Source organism: Molothrus aeneus, chromosome 16 (genome assembly GCF_037042795.1).
Source record: "Molothrus aeneus isolate 106 chromosome 16, BPBGC_Maene_1.0, whole genome shotgun sequence".
NCBI classification, from domain to species: Eukaryota; Metazoa; Chordata; class Aves; order Passeriformes; family Icteridae; genus Molothrus; species Molothrus aeneus.
This window is the reverse complement of record NC_089661.1, coordinates 8,173,503-8,193,292: the sequence shown is the minus strand read 5'-3', so window position 1 is coordinate 8,193,292 and position 19,790 is coordinate 8,173,503. Positions and strand designations below refer to the sequence as shown.

At 42.5% G+C, this 19,790-nt stretch overlaps 1 protein-coding gene across 1 annotated transcript in view; it reads right to left on the bottom strand.

Moving 5' to 3' along the window:
• Positions 1–19,790, bottom strand: part of XYLT1 (xylosyltransferase 1) — a 169,597-nt gene that overhangs the window by 28,775 nt on the left and 121,032 nt on the right. Inside the window, exon 5 of the mRNA XM_066560670.1 lies at positions 5,600–5,680. Coding sequence (XP_066416767.1) covers positions 5,600–5,680 — 81 coding nt within the window. The remainder of the gene's footprint in view (positions 1–5,599; positions 5,681–19,790) is intronic.

Sequence of the window (19,790 nt, the reverse complement as noted above, 5' to 3'; positions counted from 1 at the left end):
ATCTTTATGGAAGCCAAGCATCCATGGCACTTAGGGTATTCCACATGAGATGCTGTTGAACATTTTATCTGGTCATTATTCCATCTCTATATGGACATGATTAGACTTTTCAAGCTCACAATAGGCACCTCATATGCTATATAATTTGTTTCTGCTTCTTTCATAAGCAATCTTCCCAGAATACCCATTTAATGCTTTAGTCCTAACACATCTTTGCATTCTCTTTAGAAGAAATTTCTCATGATTCTTTCTTTCTTCTTCTCTGCCATTTCCTACACATTAACTTCCACTGGTTTTGAAAAGCTTTTCTTTCCACTTTCTATCTTTCAAAGGAGAAGTCTCTTTCTCAGAGAAAGTCTTAAAAAGCCTCAATGTTTCTCAATATTTTAATGTTGCAGGCCAGGGAGCAAAATGAAAAACCCTCTGAAATTCTTTAGTTGTAGGAAACTTGCAAAGTCTATTTTTTGCAGTAATGACTCTACTAGGAATTGCCTTGTTTTGTCAACAATTCCATGCATTTCCTTGGGAGCATAAAGCTCGAGAGAGACTTTAAAAGACTTTCCTGTGGGTTTCTTTATCCCACTCTTGACTTACACAGTACCTTTTAAGCAATACTGAAACAGCTTTTAGAAGGTCAAAAATGAAATGGCTTCCTCTCACCATAAGGGATGTCACAACTCAAATGTTTCTGTTTCTTTTTATATTAAATAAGCAAAACTGCAAATTATAGTATGCAGAATGTAGCATGAACTCACCACAGACAGACTCGATATTAAACCTGACATTTTACCATCTGTTTGTCTCCAATAAATGTCTTCTCTGGAAGGTTTCTTGTCTCCTCACCTCCTTTCTAGTGACTGAGGGCAAGTGTGAGTCCCTTCTATAAAGGTTTTCAAGCTACCAAATCAGGCCACTGACCTTTGGGTACACCAGGGCCAACAACATCTGTGCAGCTTCAAACGATGTTTCCTGTCATAACCATTGTATAAAATGCCTCAGGACCTCAGATGACAGGGCTGCAAATGAAGTGTGCTGCTCAGTGTTCTTAGATAGCAATAAGATTCCTGATTATTTTACCAGTATCTCAATTTCCACCTCCTTCCTAATTCTGTCCTTGCCCCATAAAGGATGGCTACTACTTCAAACCTTCTCACTTGAAGCACCTTCCTGAACCAGGAGATGATCTTGCTGTATACTCTAAGAACAAAGAACATCCTGCTTAGTCCCACGTCAAGACATATGGCTGCTTTTGTTTCTCTTTGCACTGACAGCTTAGAGCTCTGTTTTCCAAAACTGAGCAGAAATAAAAGCCCTACAAGGAGGTGAATTGTCAAGCTGAAGCTGTAAAGGCTTTATGGCTCCCCTAATGCTTAGCATAAAGCACTAAGAACATTTGAAAGTTAGCTGTAATGTCTAAATTTTTAAAGTGCAGTCTCTTTGCAGACAAGATGCATGTTGCTATTTCAGTCACTACACGTCTCATGCAACTGTTGTGCTGAACTACTTCCAAGCAAAAAATAGATCTTAGTCCATGTGCTCCAGAACACTCAAGTGTTCTAAAAATTTAGCAAAAAAAGTACGAGGCTGAGGATAATTTGTGCCAAAGGAGCCACCAAATATGTGACATGAGCAGCAGTGTGAGTGCTGCTAGGACATGTGGTTGGGCTATTCCAACAGCAGTGACAATTAATCCATTCTTTCCCCTCGTGTTTGGGTAATTCACCAGTGCAATACACAACTGTGTTTACTGTGTGATCCGTTTTGCTAACTGACCAGCAAACCCCCATCAATGCCATGCACAGCACACCAACAAACAGCCTGTGCCACTGAGGAAAAAAGGCATGTCTGAAATGGGGTGAAACAGACGTGTGCCAGAGTGCAGATTTTGGGAATGTGCCCCAGTCCTTCGGTAGCTGAGGTTTCTCCAGCCTCTGAGAGCTGGGATGGGATTGTGATGCCCTTTGATACAGGTCACTAAAACCTCTAAAATTATCTGGAACCCAGAAAGAGGACAACACAACTGCTAAAACAGCAGTAATGAGGAGAAAAAATCAGCAGAAGAAAAGAATGTGGACACATACTAAAATTGTAAGGGTCTTTAGCTGTTTGTATTTTGCTTATGAGCTCAAGATTTCTCTAAGATCTAACAGCATCCAGCCTTCTCAGCATTTTTGCAGTGTTTCCCAAATGACTGCTGAGGAAAGGTTTCTATACAAACCCCCCCTCTTCCTGCCTGCCATTGAAGATATCACATTTGACTATCTTTATGTTTTATAATCATCCAGGTGCTGCTCCTGCCAAAAAAGAAAAAAATCTTCTGTGTATTCCAAATTGCAATAGCTTATACAACTACCAGGTTATTCACTTGCTTTTAATAATCTACGACACTGAAAATAGGAGGAAATGTGTTGCCCACTAAGCACTATGTAACAACTCCAGCCACTGTGTGCAATTTCATTTCATACATCCACCTCTGTCAGGAAATAATGCTTCCAGCTGAGTGAAGGAGCCATTTTCATGTCCATTCTCTTTGCTGAAGCCACTAAAGGAAAATTAGAGTGATGCACTTTTTCATGACTTTGGCATAACTAAAAGAAAACTTAACTCTATGCAAGGAAGCCTGATTTCTCTCCTTATTTGGCAGTAAAACAAGCACTGATTGTGCACATGGCTTGAATACAAAGTATACTGTAATTGAGCTGTACAAGCATTTCAGGTTTGAGATGGCACTTCTAATCTTTCTCTGTTGTATTATCCAAAGACTATGATGACTTAAAATTAAGAGTTTTCAGTTGTTTACAAGGCAGACTTGAAAAGCTTATTGATTAGGTGCCATTATTCATCCACAAATTAAAATTAAAAGTATCAGCAAGGATTATACATTGCTTTCAATTATGTTTAGATGCTGTGCTCCTGTATTAGTAGTTCCCATGTTTTGAGAAAAACACCTTGGACCAGCAAAATCATTATTGTACATGGGGCACCACCCAATATAGGCCAGTGTCCTTTCCCTTATTATGGCTTCAATTAGTTGTTTTAAACAAAAAATTCTGTTCCAATGTGTTTTGAGAGAGGATACCCAAAGGGAGTTTTCTTTTATTGCCCAATAACATGGACACTGGCCTGTGTTCTAAAAGCTGTCTTTTATTTTTCCTTTTTCTAAACTTTTTACTGCCAACCCTTGAGGCTGTTGCTTCTCTTCCAGACCTTACTAAGCTCTTGGCCACGCCATTCTCTTCGTGGGGTATTTCTATTCCCCTGGGCTGTGACAGGACAAAGCAAAGAGCAAAATTTAAAAACTGGAAAAATTAGTAGGGAAAAAAACCCCCATCCCTTACTCTTAGAATGAGCAAATCACTGAGTTTAGCTGTGGAAATTCCCCAGGCAAAGGTCACAAGAGGTTGGGAGAATATTGTAAAGCAGCAGCACTGCACACCCTGTGCCCCCTGGGGACACTGGCTGTAGGACACAGGGTGACAGCTTAGGTGGGGCTCACCATACTGAGGTGCTAGGAGGCATTTCAGCCCAGAGCAATTCCCCACTCTGACTGCAGGGATAAACCTGACTGGTGTGAGCACAGCTTACACACCTGGGCACTCAGTGAAAGTCAGGAACTGTGTCAGGTGGGAGAGCAGAGGGTACACTGACCAGTTCAGTCAAGACTGAGTCACTCAAATACTAAACATGAAATATCAGGCTACAAGTCTTCACTTTAGACATTTCTCTCTCACCAGGTGGATGTAGAAATTCACCCACAATACAAACAGGGTATAATTACTTTTTGATCAGCTTTTGGAAACAATGGAATGAATTTTTACCCAAGACCAGCATTACTCGGAGGTGTTTGCAGCTGCTGGCTTGAGTGTGTCTACAGCTGCCTGGGCTGTGCAGGAGGAGGGAAGCCACTCTACCTCCCTGACAGAAAATTTGGGGACGTGCCAAGGAGTAATGTGAAAGGATCCATTCATCCAGTGGTCAGCAGTGGGAGCACTTATGGGACTCAGGGATTAGGGAACCATGGCAGACAGGGATGGCAAATCTGCCCTCATGTCCCAGATCGTGTTTCCTGATGCACGGGGAATTTATGGTAGAAATCCAGGGAAAAAAATAAAGTACAGTGACATGTTGTAATAAGCTAAAAGGTATTTAGCTGTTTATACAAAGAGAACCATTGAAATACTAAATGAGTTTGCTATTCCTGTGATGGAAGGACAAGTGGCACATTTGCTCATTTCATTATTAAATTAGTACCAGCTTAGTGTGTTTAATTGATTGAAATTGTTCTGATCCAGTTGAAGTTGGCATGTTTGAACCAGCCTGATGTTGGTGTGTCATAATCCATTAGTTATTTTCCTTTGCCAGCTCAGGGAATTTGAGAAGACTCAGGAGCACCAGAGGAGCAAGGAGGCAAGAGACCAACTGCTTTTCCCTGGCTCTTTCTCTCCTCTTTTCTACACTAACTCTGCTGTCCATCACTATTGCCAGCTAGAGCTGAGTCTGCCAATCACTCTGACACTCTGCATTTCCCAAACCAGGGACTCTCCTGTGAAAACTGTTGACTTGGCTTTAAATATGACTCCTCACAGGATTATTTTTTACTACCTGCTATAGAATTTGTGCATGCACAAGATGAATGCTTGTGAGGACTTAATTTAAACAGGAACATGACAGAATTGATAAATCTGGTGACAAGAGTAAGAATGGCCAAGAAGAGAGAGAGACTTGTGAGTTATTCTGCCTGCCTGCTGTGCTGAACACATGACTCAGTGTGTCACATTCTCTGGGTATACTTGACATTTTACAGAATAAAGGGAAGACCTGGTGACCCAAGCAGAATAAAACAATATTTTTAGATGCAAAGCCACTGGGGCTCAGCATATGGAATTGCTGGAAGTGCAGCAGGACTGCTGTTATGGTACAAAACCAGCAAAAAAGAGGAACAGCAAAACTATGAATAAAGAGGAAAACAGGACCACTGCAGTCAGATGGGAAACTTCTTTCATCTGCAGAGGTTGTTAAAGCCTTTGGAAGATGCTGTTTGGTCACTGCTGCTCCCTCAAACCACAAAGGAAAGTTTAAGTACTACTGATGTGTGGTGGGAAACACAGCGCATTCCTTCTCCAAGGCTTGTGCAGGGTGGATGAAGAAGGATTTTGATCCAAACTTTAGTAGACTGTGATAAGCTCCAGCCACCATCCTCACTCTTAGTGGCAATGCAGGCTGCCACAGGCTCCCACAGCTGGGGCTCTGCTGTGCCAGGCTGTGCTGCAGAGCTCAGCTAACCCAGCCTTGCCTGGGGCCACCAGGCCAGTGCTGGGCTGTGGGCAATTGCCACTTGCTCACAAAACATCAATCTGTGCTGAGTCCACAGGAGGATGCAACACCAGACTGCCTAGAGCCTCTCTCCCCACAAAAGCACCTCTGACTCTGGGAAGGAGTCGCTCTGGGCCAAGAAACAACCATCAGAAAAGGGTTTCCTCCTCATGCACTTCTCTTCCCTGGATTAGGGATTTCTTCAATCAGGTGACACTGGAAACTGTCACCATACAAGAATTCTCAGTGCTCTGGTTAAATTAAGGTGAGGAAAGGGCCAGCTCACCTTGCATTGTCCCTCCCATGGGATTTCAAGAAGTTCATGTCTCGGTATCTGGACAGGAATGCCACGAGCTGATCGTTTGTCCTGTGAGAGAAAGAACAAAAGGTGCACAAATTACACTGTAAAAACCACTGCATCCAGAGCAATTTATAGATAAATTGTTCTCATTTGGGGACCATTCTCAGATTCTGAAGGAGGTGGTTCCAAAAAAACTTTGATCCTGCTGCTAAACTTCAATGACCCCCTCTGCTCAGGAGAGCATATTTGGAAGGAAGCACAGATTTATTACACCTTAGCAAATTTCTTATCAACCCTTGGCAGGTATTTAAAGCACTATAACAGAGAATGCATGAAGTAATACTGCTCAACACTTCATAAGTATGAAAATCCAGCTGCAAGATGACTGCACTGATAGTTCCATTTTACATGCTTTGCTAGATATTTCCTAGGGAGTTTGGTTCAGTATCTATTGGCATTTTATTTGTTTTCATTGTGTAATAGAGAAGAGGTCAAGGTTGGAATGCACAGTGCACAGAATTTTGATGTCAAAAAGGCAGTATAATCAACAGGAACAAAGGAATTTAGAAGGTTAATTCCAATTAGTATGACAGGCAATCTGACACCAGCATTTTCAAAATTTCAGCTGACATGTCCAAGAATGTATTTACATTGACAGCTTTTGTGGTCTGTTCTTTCTTTAACAGTGGAGCAAAAATGTTCGCTATTTACCTAGGTCAGCATATTTAGGAAAACTGAATAAATCACATTAAAAAAATCTTAATCTCCTGAATTGCATTTGAATCCACAACCTTATGGATACAACACCATTAAAGCAATGGTCTGTAATGAAGTTGGTAGCAGAAAGACTCCAGATAAAAGAGCTGTCAATACTACTGTATTTTGAAAACATTTCATTATTATAAGCCATAGAAAACCAAGTTAAACCTGAATGTGTTTAACTGTACAAAATGTGTTTAACTTCTGGGGTCAGGCTGCAACAACCTGGAAATGTTAGCAGGCAAGTAAACTATTTTCATAATCTCTTTGATATTATCTAGACCAAATGAATTATCTGTCAATCAAGCATCCTGACAGACAGGGCCCTGAGACCCTCCTCCTCTACTCCCTCATGTGAGCTGCAACACCTCCCAGGGTCAGACTCTGCATCTCCATTTGGCAAACTCAGAAACTGCTTTCTGTATAGTAAGCTGTGCAGATTTTCACATTTGCTGCTCCAGTGACTCTCCATCTTACTGGGATGAATAGGCATTTAGTGAATTTACTTAGCAATGCTTCCACATGAAATGGTTTCAATGGCTGACATCTTCGGGTGACTTTCTAGGCAAAAGCTAGCATGCAAAGATGATCTTTAGAAATATAATCAAGTTTGGAAGTGCTTGAGCTTTAATTTCCTTACAGGATAAAAATCAAATCAACCAAAGTAACAATCCACACCACTCAATAAAACATCATCCTTTCTAGATTGCTCACCAACCTGTATTTTGCTATTCAGCAGTACTCTACCAAGTGTATCAGGACTTGGGGCTGCCATACAAACTTCTCACTGCTTCTCAGCTTTTAGGTAATTCTTATAAATGTCCAAATGATGCTTTAGCTCTCAAAGTAATCGATAATTGACCTTTTCTCTCTTCTTGAAAACACTAGAGGTATCTTGGTCCTACTTTGAATATTTTTAATTTTTTGTTTTAATGAACTCATACAGAGTTTTACTCCTTATCAATTAATATGCTTCGTTTCATGTGTTGACAACATGGAACTAAAATATCATAGGTCCATTTGGTAACACTTTCTAGTTAATTGACATTTAGATTTATGCAGTCAACCAATTCTATGCTCTGCATGGCACCACACGGAATTTCTATTAAGCTTTCATTCAAAGTGCTCCTTCTGGCCCCAACATCATGAGGATGCTGCACATCACCTCTGACTTATTCCACCAGAAGACATTAAAGAGAAAATCAAAGGTATTGAACACGCCATCGATGTTAATGCATTTGTTCAAATCCTCCTCACCTTGCAGAAACCTTTGCCTTGAGGGGCAGATTTCCTAAATGCCTCTGGCACAGATTGCTGCCACACTTCTTCACTTTCAGCAGCAGAGTCTGTGCCACGGCAATGCCTCTGGCACAGGCTATTTCCAGTGCCTCTGGCACAGGCTATTTCCAGTGCCTCTGGCACAGGCTATTTCCAGTGCCTCTGGCACAGGCTATTTCCAGTGCCTCTGGCACAGGCTATTTCCAGTGCCTCTGGCATCAGCTATTTCCAGTGCCTCTGGCACAGGCTATTGCCAGTGCCTCTGGCACAGGCTATTGCCAGTGCCTCTGGCACAGGCTATTTCCAGTGCCTCTGGCACAGGCTATTTCCAGTGCCTCTGGCATCAGCTATTTCCAGTGCCTCTGGCACAGGCTATTTCCAGTGCCTCTGGCACAGGCTATTGCCAGTGCCTCTGGCACCAACTATTTCCAGTGCCTCTGGCATCAGCTATTGCCAGTGCCTCTGGCACCAACTATTTCCAGTGCCTCTGGCACAGGCTATTTCCAGTGCCTCTGGCACTCCTTTGTACAAGGATGGAGACGTGGGCCTGCTTTTTCTCTAAGTAAGGCAATCAAAAGCAGAGATTTTCAGCTGAAGACATCACTGGGAGCAACAGCAACTCCACACTGCCAAATTAAATTCTGCTGTAGCTCCACAAATTTCAGGGATAATTCACTGAGCATAAATTTGGCACAAAATCTTTTACTAACTATCACGGTAAAACAGAAAGTAACCAGTGCAACAGAGCCTTCTTAAGAAGGAAATAAAGTCATGTGGAGAGGGAGGATAGTTCATGCTACTGATTAAAAATACACTGATATTACATATCACATTCCTATCAGTTTCCCCAGTGTAACACAGCACGAATACAGAATGAGGAAAAAGCCCTTCTGCAGTTGGTGCCTGAGGCTGGGCCTGATGGATGCATCCACACAGCTCTCACTTCTATTTCCTTTTGCTATTAAACTCACTTGGAGGGCAAGGCACCAGGGAGAAGGATTTGTCAGCTGGTTACCTGTATCACTGGCAGGGAGGAGGGTGGTGTGAGTGTAGAGAGGCTGAGAGAAAATGGGCATTTCAGGTGTGCAGCACACAGGGAGAAATGCAAAATGAATCCTCCAGTGAACTCCAAGAGTGGAGAGAGCTTGTGTGTGTGTGGGCTGCCACGAGAAGATGACAAGTGAAGAAGAGTGATGGGAAACAAAGCATGTTTGAGTTCACCGGTGCAGATTTGGTGCTCAGCAAGGACAGGTCTGCCAGCTGGGATGGGGGTGCCCATCTTCCCCAGAGCCCTGCTGAGGTCACCTTGGTGAGGTGCTAGAGCTCCCCTCCTGCAGCAGGGGTGACAGGGCTGGCAGGGGCACTGTGCCCACCTGCTGGGGAGCCACTCAGCAAAGCTCAGCCAAGCCCTGCAGGGCTGGGCTCAAGGATGGCAGCACTCACATGGGCAGGCAGTGAGGCTGCAAAAGGGACTCAACCCATGGCACTGCCCAGATGGGGATGTGGCTGAGCCCCCAGGCCGGGACCCTGCTTGGGATTAGGTCAAGATTAGAGTTACAGGTCTAAGGGAGAGAAAAAGGTGAGGCCTATATCCACAAGGAAAGTCAGAAGATATTGCCAAAGCAAAATCTACTACCAGTGTTTCCTCATGAGCAGCCCCTGGCCTGGGACTGAGGTGTCCCAGGGTGTGAGCAGGCAAACCAGGCACTCAGCAAGCACATGCTGAGCATGGCAATAATTTCAGAATATGGCCTATGCACTGGAGACTGAAATGAACAACTGAAGAATGAATGGGGACTGAAATGAACAACTGGAGAATGAATGGGGACTGAAATGAACAACTGGAGGAGAAGCAGTGACCTTGTGTTTGGGCTGTCTGAGCACACTGGAGGTCTGTGCAGAGAGCAGCCCCTGCACACAACCACAGCCAGACCCTGTGGGCAAGAGGCAGTGCTGGTCTTGCTGGTTTTAAGCAAATCCTCCAACCCTAGTGACTAATCCAAGCAAAGAGCAGAGATGCCCTCAGTCTGCAGCTGTGAAAACAGATTAGGAAAGCCTTTGGAGAATATGAGAAAAGGAAATCAAGATATTATTACTTTTGGAGGATAGTGATGGCTAATAAAAATGTTCTGATTCAGCAAGGTACTTTAAGACATGGGCAACTTGAAGGATGTGGGGAATAGCAGGCACTTCAATGGGATTATTAATTAATTATTAATATGTCAAAACCTATGCAAGTTAATAACAATTTGGCTAAGTTAGATCAAAAGTTCAGAATCTTTTGGCAGCACACAGGTATGGAAATAAGATGGTTTGATTCTGTGTAGGAATCAGATGAAGGAAAGAGAACTGCTCTCAGTTTATTAATTATTCACCTTAATTAACTTAGGGCTATCCAATGGCAAGTCTGCTGGCTGCTTCACAAAAGGAGTTAGTGCAGGGAGGGGGTTAGCCCTGGCCATGGTGAGCAGTGGTGGCAGCAAACACAGCAGTAGCTCTGCCTGGTGAGGCGTGCTGGAGAGGCAGGCAAGGATTACAAAAGCAGCTGAACAGGTAAAAAAGAAACTCAAAGGCAGAAGTGTTTGGGAGAATAGGGCAAGGAGGCTAATGTGGTTTGAAGCAGCAATGAAGGGCCTCTGCAGCAGGGATGATGAAGGCAAAGATACAGTCAGAAAGAGATAAGTCAAAACTGTTAAAGGTTCTCCCAGCGCCCAAAGCTTTGGTGTTTCCACTCGTTCCTGCCTGACTCATGCCCACAGTTTCCTTTCCCAGGACTCTGTAACTGTGTGAAGGCGCAGCCCCACAGAACCCAGACCTCAGCCACCCCAGCAGCTCTTTGCCAAGAAACTGTTTCTACAGAAGGAAAAGACTGCAGAGAAAAAAAGGCTGTAATTATGGGGCAAACTTACCTATTCAGAGTTAAGCATTATATTAATGGTTAATATGGCTAAACACATTAAAACATGCAGATATGCACAGAAGAGCCTGAAAGTGGAAGAACTGAACACCTTAAATTCTGCTACCTTCTTTTCAATAAATTCTTACTATGATACTTAAGCTCCCTGATTCCAGTAAGTTATTAATTTCATATTCATTAAGCCAGTATTGTAAGGTATTAGGGCATGCCATCACCACCAAGCCTTGTGGCAGAAGAGTTCCTTCAGCAGAGTTCCTCACCTGGCTGTTCCTAGCCTGGGCTACCCCTCTGTGCTCAGCCTGGCTGCCCAGGTTCTGCAGCACTGCAGGGCACAGAGGAGCTGGGGAGGAAGGAGAGCAGCCCAGGAGACAGGGAAGGGGTTTTGCCAATTGCTGCACACACCTGCACAGCACCCAGTGCACTCTGAAAGCTTCTGCTGGGGCACAGCAGCACTCAGGGCATCTCCCCACTCCAGAAAGGGATCCTGACCTGCTCTGGTCCCTCCAGTTTGCACACATGTGGGCACAGCATGTCCCCTTACAAAAGGATGCAGCAGACAAATGATTCAACAGAAAAAAGCAGAAACCTACAAAACCTCCTCCTGGAACACTTACAGCAGGATGATCAACCACTCAAATGCAGCATGAGAAGAATGTGGGAAAAGGTCTGCAGGGTTCAGCTTTCAGACTCTGGATGGACAGCCTGACCCTCTTACTGGTGCTCCCAAGTCCTTCTGCCTCTCCAAAGGCAATTCAGCACAAGGGGAGGCTCAGCAGAGCCTGACCCAGGCTGAAGAAAGAAAAAAACCCCAACAAGTCTGCCATCTAAAAATGCAAAGAAAGGGGAAGGCTATACTTAGCCTTTGCTATCCATCACAGAAGAAAGATTAGCATGGCAGCCTTTCTCAGCAAAGCTGATTCCAGGAACAACAGCCATTCATAAAACAAACCATAAAAATGAGAACAGCAGATATGATTTCAGAGGCCAACTGCATGAGGAAGGCTCTGGGTGACAGTTAATACCTCAGCTTTTACAACAGTGTTGTCTTAAATGGTTTGTTTTGTCTTTCAAGTCAGGTTTAACAGAGGAACAAGATAATGGAAGAAAACTATTGCCTCAGCAGCTCAGCTGCTGGAGTGCTTGGAGATCAGAGCTGGGCTGGGAATTCACACCTGAGTATTTCAAAGTGTCAGCCTCCTGCATGTGGGTGCTGCAGGCACTGATCACTCATCACAAGGGATGAGCTCCTCTCCTGCAGCCCTGCCAGTGCTGTGTGATGCTCGAGACATTCTATTAGCAATACACTCATCTTGGCTGTGCTTTCAATTACTGCTTCCCATTCAACCACTGTCTGTTTCCTATGGAAAAGAAAGGAACTTGCATAGTCAAGAAAGAGTGGAAGTCTTTTTTGGATGGCACACTGCTGAATAAACCTCTTCTAGTGAGAGTACATAAATGCATAGCTACAAAGGAGATCTGCTGAGAGAAAATAGAATATACTGCACTGTCTGCTTCCTGAGCCACTCCACAACCTATTTTCTATAAATTACAGACTTCAGATGGTATTTATAAAATAAATAAATAAGCCCACTGCTGAGAAGCAGCAGCACATGCTTAAATGAAAATCCTAAAGAGACCATATAAGAGAATTCCACCAAGGATTAATGAACAAATGTGATTAAAACTATCTGCAGTTGTGGACTGTTGCCAAAACGCTGCCAGCAGTGTTTGATATGTAAATGCTTAAAACATTTGCTGTGTGTACTGTCGTTGATGCAAAGCCTCTATAGAGAGTTTCTCCATCTAATTAGAGATATTGGTTTAGCAAACTTTGGAGTCTATAAAACCCTCAATGTCTCATTATTCTTTTAAAATAGAATATTCATTTGTTTGGAATGTTTTCCAGCTATATCCCATGAAACCCTGAAAGGCCCTTGGCTAATGAAAAACTCCAGCCCAGTATCAGCTGATAAACCCTACAGCTTTTATGATAATAAAATTCTCACCACATGCACTCATTAAAACTTTGTAATGTCGCTTTTGACTTTCTTTAAATATTCACTGGGAGAAAATTATTCAATTTCCAATTATTTTATAGCACGATTTCAACACAAGCATTTAAAATCTCCAGGACCTTATCAAATACACCCTACAATGGTGCAATCACTGTGTCTCTGATCTGGTGAAGCCCTGAACAGTAAGTGCTGAACTGTAGCACATTTGGAGCTCTCCCAAAATGATGCAACTTTCCCACTGTATTGTCATAAATCACTTCATGGGTCAGGGCCCACATGTCCACGTGTCCAGAAGCAGGATGTGCAAGGATTACACACAAGGTCAAGAGCTGAGAGCTGTCCTTAAGCTCATCTTCCATCTCTTAGGGCACAAGTACATTTATTAAGGAGACTTTTCCAGGCAGGCCAATCCAGCCATAACTCAGATTGTCCATCCCCACCACTGATGTGTCACCAACTCACCAATGTTTAACTCACTGGTGTTTGTGTAACATTTTTACAAAATGCCCTCAGTCCCAGGAGTACCTTTGAATTGATCCTAGGGTTTAATTTGTCGGTGACAATGACATTTTCTCAGCATGCCTGCTGCTGCAGTAAAAAGTAAATAAGAAAAACACTACTCTGTAATACCATTTCATATGCAGCTCTTTTTCTCTGATTTTAAAGCCACCATAAGTTGCAAGTCACTATATTTTAGAGTAAAACTACAAAATACATTAAGGTAGTTTTCCTTTCATAAATCTAATTGTATGCAATTGCTAAGTCTAGATTATTTGTATGCCTAACAACAACAAATGCACTGAAAAATACTTGAATAACAAAGGCTTCTGAAGTACCTTCCAAATGTGCAGCTCCGTAAGACCTGGTAGACATGAAAATAATCACAGAAAATTGGCTACGTGCAGGATGACTTCTTCCCTATATAACCTGGTATTGATACATGCAGATCAGAGGTATTTTGCTAGAAAGGAAGGAAATGTTTCACTCTGATTTGTTAAACAATTTTCTATTTAATAAAGTTTATGAATCATCAGCATATCACCGCCATTATTTATTTTTTCATCTTGCTAGCCCAGAATTTGTGTGCCTGACAGATAGCCTTTGCTAGAAAGGCCTATAAATGCCTATTTCAAATAAATATTTTTAAGTAAAGGCAGAGATGTGTGTCTAACTTAGATAAGAGCTAGAAAACTTGTTAAAGGCATATACTGCAGTAAAGCAAAGTTGCTCTCCCACCACATTCACAAGAGATGTCAGTTTAGTTGAACTGCAGGAAAAAATGCCCATTTCTATCAGTGCTGGCAAAACTGTTTATCAAGCCTTGCTAGCATTCCCATTATTCAAATTTGGAAATTAAAATAATGCAAATCAGCACAGAAAAAATATAGCAACGTGGGGTTTAGACTCTTCAACTTACACTCTGATCTAAAATGCTCAGCATTCATAGAATCACATGATTACTCAGCATTATGTCAGCTCCAAACATAGAATCACAGAAATGTTCAATTTGAAAAAGACCTTTAAGATCATCGAATCCAGCTCTGCCAAGCCCATCACTAAACCACATCCCTCAGTGCCACTTTCCCAAGCTAAGGTGCCAGCCTTGAGTAAAGGAGATTTCCTTTTGGCAGTGCTGCAGTCAGGTTCACAAGCAGATTTTTGTTTCACAAGTCACAAGTTCAGGGGCTTGTGAAAGGTATTTGAGAGAGAGAACTGCCACATCTGCCTTCTTCCCATATTAATGAGAGAATGGAGGAGAAGCAGCAGTGCAGGCAGGGGCAGGTGAGCCTGCCCACACTGGAAGAGCTCCTGGAATCTTGTCACACTCAGGCAGATGGGCTCACACAGAGCACAGTGAGGCCAATGTTCCCCTTAGTCACTGTAGCTGACCATCCACTAAGAGCTGCCACTGACACTTCAGTCAGCAACTTTCCAAGGTAGCTGTGCTGAGGACAAATGGAAAGAATCGTGATTTTCATGGTAAAAAAGCACCAATTTGGTGGATGACACCAACAAGTCCAAATGCGAATGTTTTTAACCTTTTTCTATTAAGAGTGTAAGGACTGATTGAATGCAGAGTGTGGAGCTAATGAACACAAACTATCTGCTGACAGTTTGGCACAGAAAGGCTGTTTTAATATCACACTGTCAAAGGTCTATCACATTTTTGATTTCCACCAATAAGGAAGTTGAATGTTGACGTAAATGATCATTTTGATAGACTGGGAGCAGGAAGCAGCCGTGCACCTGAAGAGGTTACCTACACACACTGCTATTTACATTGAGACACATGTCTAAAGAGGATTCATGCCCAGAGTTTCTAAATTTATTGAGGTTATTTACTTAGTTTTAATCCTGTAAAGAATAAAACCCAATCTCCCTTTTCAGCATTTTTCTATTTTAAAACTTTTATGACAATAAGGGCTTTCTCTCACTAGGAAAAGAAAAATCTATGGAGTGGCAGAAACCTTGGAAAATGCACTTTCTGCCCAAAGTGCATCTTTGAAGAAAGCAGTACACAAACGACCCATATTTTGTTCCTTAAAATATTTTTAGTACCTTCAATAGTGAGACAAGTTCCCTCTTGCAGATCCTTTAATCAATGAAAAAAATACATTTTTTCTATCCTCCTTCCTACTGATAAGCACTATGCAAAGGACTTAATTCTGTTTTCATATTTGTAATTCTCCACAATCAGTGCAGTGCACTCACTTTATGCCTGTGTAAGCCAGAGCATAAACCCAGCTCTGTGTTCCTGGAATAGGCAGTGGGAAATCATAACAAAGGGTTTGTGGTGTTTCCCAGTCTAGAGGCTGTGAAAAGGTGTTCCATGTGTGACAGCATGGTAATAGATGAACATCACCTCTCACTCTGAGAGGTGCTCTGTCTTTCCCTGCCTTGTCTCATGGTAGGCAATTCTCCATAGGAAAAATTCCCAAGCAACCATTTCTTTCCATAAGGCCCATCCATTGTGTCAGAGTGGCAGCAAATTAACTGCTGCCAATTACTACAGGACTTCTAAAGCTGCTGAAAAGTATTTGCCAAGATAATTTGCCTTTCACAAAGTTGCCTTTGCCTGTTATTATAATAACAAACCATTCAATTTCCAATCACTGCCTCAGTGCAGGGATCAGGGTAGAGAATTCCCACATTAAACTGCCATGAACTCTTGATGGGCCATGGCCCTATGGGTGCCAGAATATCACTTGTGAGGATGCTGCACTACAAAGAGTTAAGACAGGCAAGATTATCCTGTCTCACAAAAACATCTGAGTTCACTTAATATCTGCTGGAAAGCATCTGAAAAAAGAGAGAACTGAAATACTTGACTAACCAGCTGCTAATACCCAAGGATATTTAATTATTAAAAGTAAACATGATATAATTTTAGCTTTATAAAAGCACTGGGATTTTATTTAGTACAGAATGATGCTCACTGCTTTGTATTTTTCCAGTGTTTCTCTGCTGCTGCATATTCATGTGGAACCTCCTCTGCCTCCATGATACATCCCATTTTGATGAAAACAATAATCACTGATTAAATAAGCAAGTGGAGTGAGCTTCAGAAATGATCAAGTTCATTACTCAAATTAGTGAGATTTTGTATAAAAAGAAAAAAATCTAGATATTGGGCTGAATAGGAGCTTTTTGTTTGTTTATACCGTGTATATTTTACATTGCATGGTTTACATTCAGCGTTTTTTTTCACCATCTCTAAAATTAAATTATCAAGAGTTTTGTGCAAAAAGAGAAATTAAAATTAAATATGATTTAAAGCAACCATTCACTTCATCCAATTCACACATTCCCACATGCATCTGAAATTTTATTTGTACAAGTCAATACGAAAAACGATTCGCTAATTGTTGAAAAATGGTTTGATAGTTGTTGAGCAATTACAATTAAAAATGCTCAGTTCCTTCCAAGAAAGTGGGAAGAAAGAAACCTCCTTCCCCCTGCTTCTGATGGCAGAGCTCTGCCTGGTGGGGTCTGTCAGTCTGGGGGTGCAGTCCTGCTGTCCTGCCACAGCAGAGACCCTCCAGCACCCACAGCTGCCCCCCCAGGCCAGTTCCATGCCAGGGATGGCCCTTGCCATGGAAATCATCTGAAGTTACCTCGCACCTCACTGGCACAGTGCATCCCATCATATGAATACAATGATCTGAGCCACTGCCAAAACATCTGAGGCTGCCTCAATTAAAGCCATAAGCTGACACAAATAACCAATTTGGATTTATAGACCTTTTAGTCTTCAGCTGTCCCAAGAATGCATTGTTGCAAGATTACCTGCTAGAAGTGACTTTGGGGCAGCAGACCTTTAAACCAAGATCAACTCTGCATTTGGAAGAGACTTGGCCCCAAACCAGTTCCTAATGTGGCAAAGAGTGCAATTATCCTGATGAAAGCTTAGGGATGCTGGTGCCTACAGCTGGTTCATCAAGTAATGCTGAATGATGGATATAATTAAACTGCGTGCAGCAGAGTGGAATGTGCTACAATGAACCATTTAGGGCCTCATCCCCTCCCATCAGCCTGGAGCTACAGATGGGCCATCACAAACAGTCAGTGGCATTCAGCACTGCTATTTGTACAGGCAGGTTCAGAGGTATCATACAAATGCTCTGTGCAGGTTGAGCAGAAAAGAAATATTCCACTGTAGTAAGGTGCAATTGTAAAAGCCAGCTAGTCCTTAATTCTAATTCAGATTGCACAGCAAAATATTGGTCTGGGATGTCTGATTTCTGCACTGCCAAGTCAAAGCTCCCACAATATCTCAAGATACAAAGTTTTGACCAGTTAGTACTAGTCAGGACTAGAAAGAAAAATAAAAAGAAGCTTTGGAAAAAGAGACACATTCTGTAGCAGATCCCTGAAGATGAAGAACACCACACACTGAGGTGCCCAAGAACACCACACACAGAGGTGCCCAACTCTCCTGTGAGCCACCTGAGCTCTGCAGCACTGGGCAGGCTCACAGATCCTGCATTTGGTCTACAGAGCTGCAAGACCTGAAAAATCTTCAACATCAAATACCATTCAACTCTTAGACTTTTAGCCCTATTTTCAAGGGAAAGAATTTATTCATCTGTCCCTCTCCTTCCCATTCTATATCACCACTAAAAGACTGAATCAGAACAACATTTTGGCTCACCCTTTAATGGCCTTTTGGTTCACAACTATTTAAGAGTGACTTGGGAAAGGTATAACAGCACATGTTGTGTTATTTTCACTTTGAAGTGCCACCAGATATTATTTTGCAGCTGTTTTATTGTAAGTGGCATCCTGAAATCTAAACAAAAGAGTGTCTTAATGGCAATTTCAGCAGATTTTTAATTTCCTGAGAGAATTCAGCGGGACCACGAAGGGAGAACACATTTAAAATGCAATGCCTTTATAGGAACATTTCCCTCTTTCAAGCACTTCTAGCTTTTGGAATTTTTGTAATGATTTCACTGAACTTTCTAAAAAAAACCTAGCAAAACTCAAATGAGTTGAAGACACATTCAAGTTTCTGCTCACAAACCCCAGGCAAACATCACAAGGACCTGTTCCTCTGCAGCTTCTATTACACAACTCAGACTTAATCCAAAGTCACTTGGAGCAAAGCTGTGGGAGAGCACACAAGGGAGAAAGTCACACCTGGGATTTCCCTGATGATCAACATCCCCCTGCAGCTCAAACTCTACTGGAGCTTCTTGCCCAGGAATGCAGTGAGCAGCTAAATGCCATGGGAAGGGCCTGCCAGGATGGGGCAGCTAGTGGGGAATTTTTCTAACCATGGTTTTAAAGTACAAAAGCCATTCTGCACAAAGGACTCTTTTCTTGGCTTGGTCACCCCACACTATTTGTCCACAAAGACAAGTTGTAAGTGAAAAACAGATTTTGTAAACATCCCTGGAGCTGTGAAGGAGAAATACAGAGCTGGCCAGATCCCTCATGCTGCTCATTGCCTTCTTGTGCCCCAACACACTGGTCACCCTCACAAAAATACTATTCCAGCCATTACTGGAGCATCCTGATGACAAAAGATGGAACTTTACTGCACATTATCCCAACATTTGTGCTGCTACTGTTTATAGATCAGGCTGAATGGCAAATGAATCCAGGCAGACTCACATTTAACTCTTTTTAGGAAACAGACTTTTTTCTCAGTCATAAATAAGTTAAAAAAAATTACATCCAGAAAGCAAATGGCAAACAGATGAAAACCCTTTGGCTCTCTGCTTGAGGACCTCCCTGTGAGCAACCCCAGAGCCAAGCCAGAGCAGAAGGGGCCACCAGCCAGGCAGCCCAAGAGGGCTCAGAGGTGCAGTGCCCATCAAACTGCAGCTCTGGCATCTGGGGCTCTGGTCTGCCAGGCAGGTCCCCCAGGGGCCAGACACCAGCTCAGATGCCTCAGTTCTCATGGGAAGAGAGAAAGGGCTCCGTGTTCACACTGTAATCAACAGTGCCAATGCTGCCAAGTACAAGAGCACTTGGAGTAAAAATCCTATTCTAAAACTGTGCCTTACTGACACATCTTTAATCTGCAGGCACAGTAAAGATGCCTGGATAGCCAATTCCAGTTGGGGGTGCTTTTATTCCTGTTCCCAGTCTCAGGCTATGGAGCACATCCCAGCACTACCAAATACCCAGAGGAGTTACTATGAGCTGCAGATGTCAGTTCCCCAAAGCAAAAGCTGCTTTATATCCTTAAATTCAGGAGGGGAGGGCAGAAGGAATAGCCCCAGCTGCTGCGGCTGCACAGAGGAAGGGTGGGCCTCCCATCACTAACATTTGCCAGCTTGAAGAAAACATTATGTTAACATCAGAGGTAAATAAAATTTTTAAGCCACAATAATTTCCACATTTTACCCCACCCACTTGTGACCATGCACACTGCTTTCCCAACCACTGGAAACTTAACAGTAAAACAGAGAGGTGGAACAGCAAATCAAAAAGATAACTTTGAAAATATATATAAATCTCAAGCAAATGTGCTGGCAAAGTGAGGAAAGAAGAGAAGAAAAGGTTATTTGAGGGATTAAAGAAAGAAGCAAATCTGAACATCTCAGAGAATGCAGATTCAAGAAAAACACTGATAAAGTTCCTTTTGGACAGGAAAAAAAGATTTCCTGTGAAGCATTAAGAGTGGATTGACATCTGGCTTGCCAGATAACAATATTCTGGCAAACAAAGCCACATACAATGTTGGTGACAATCCTGA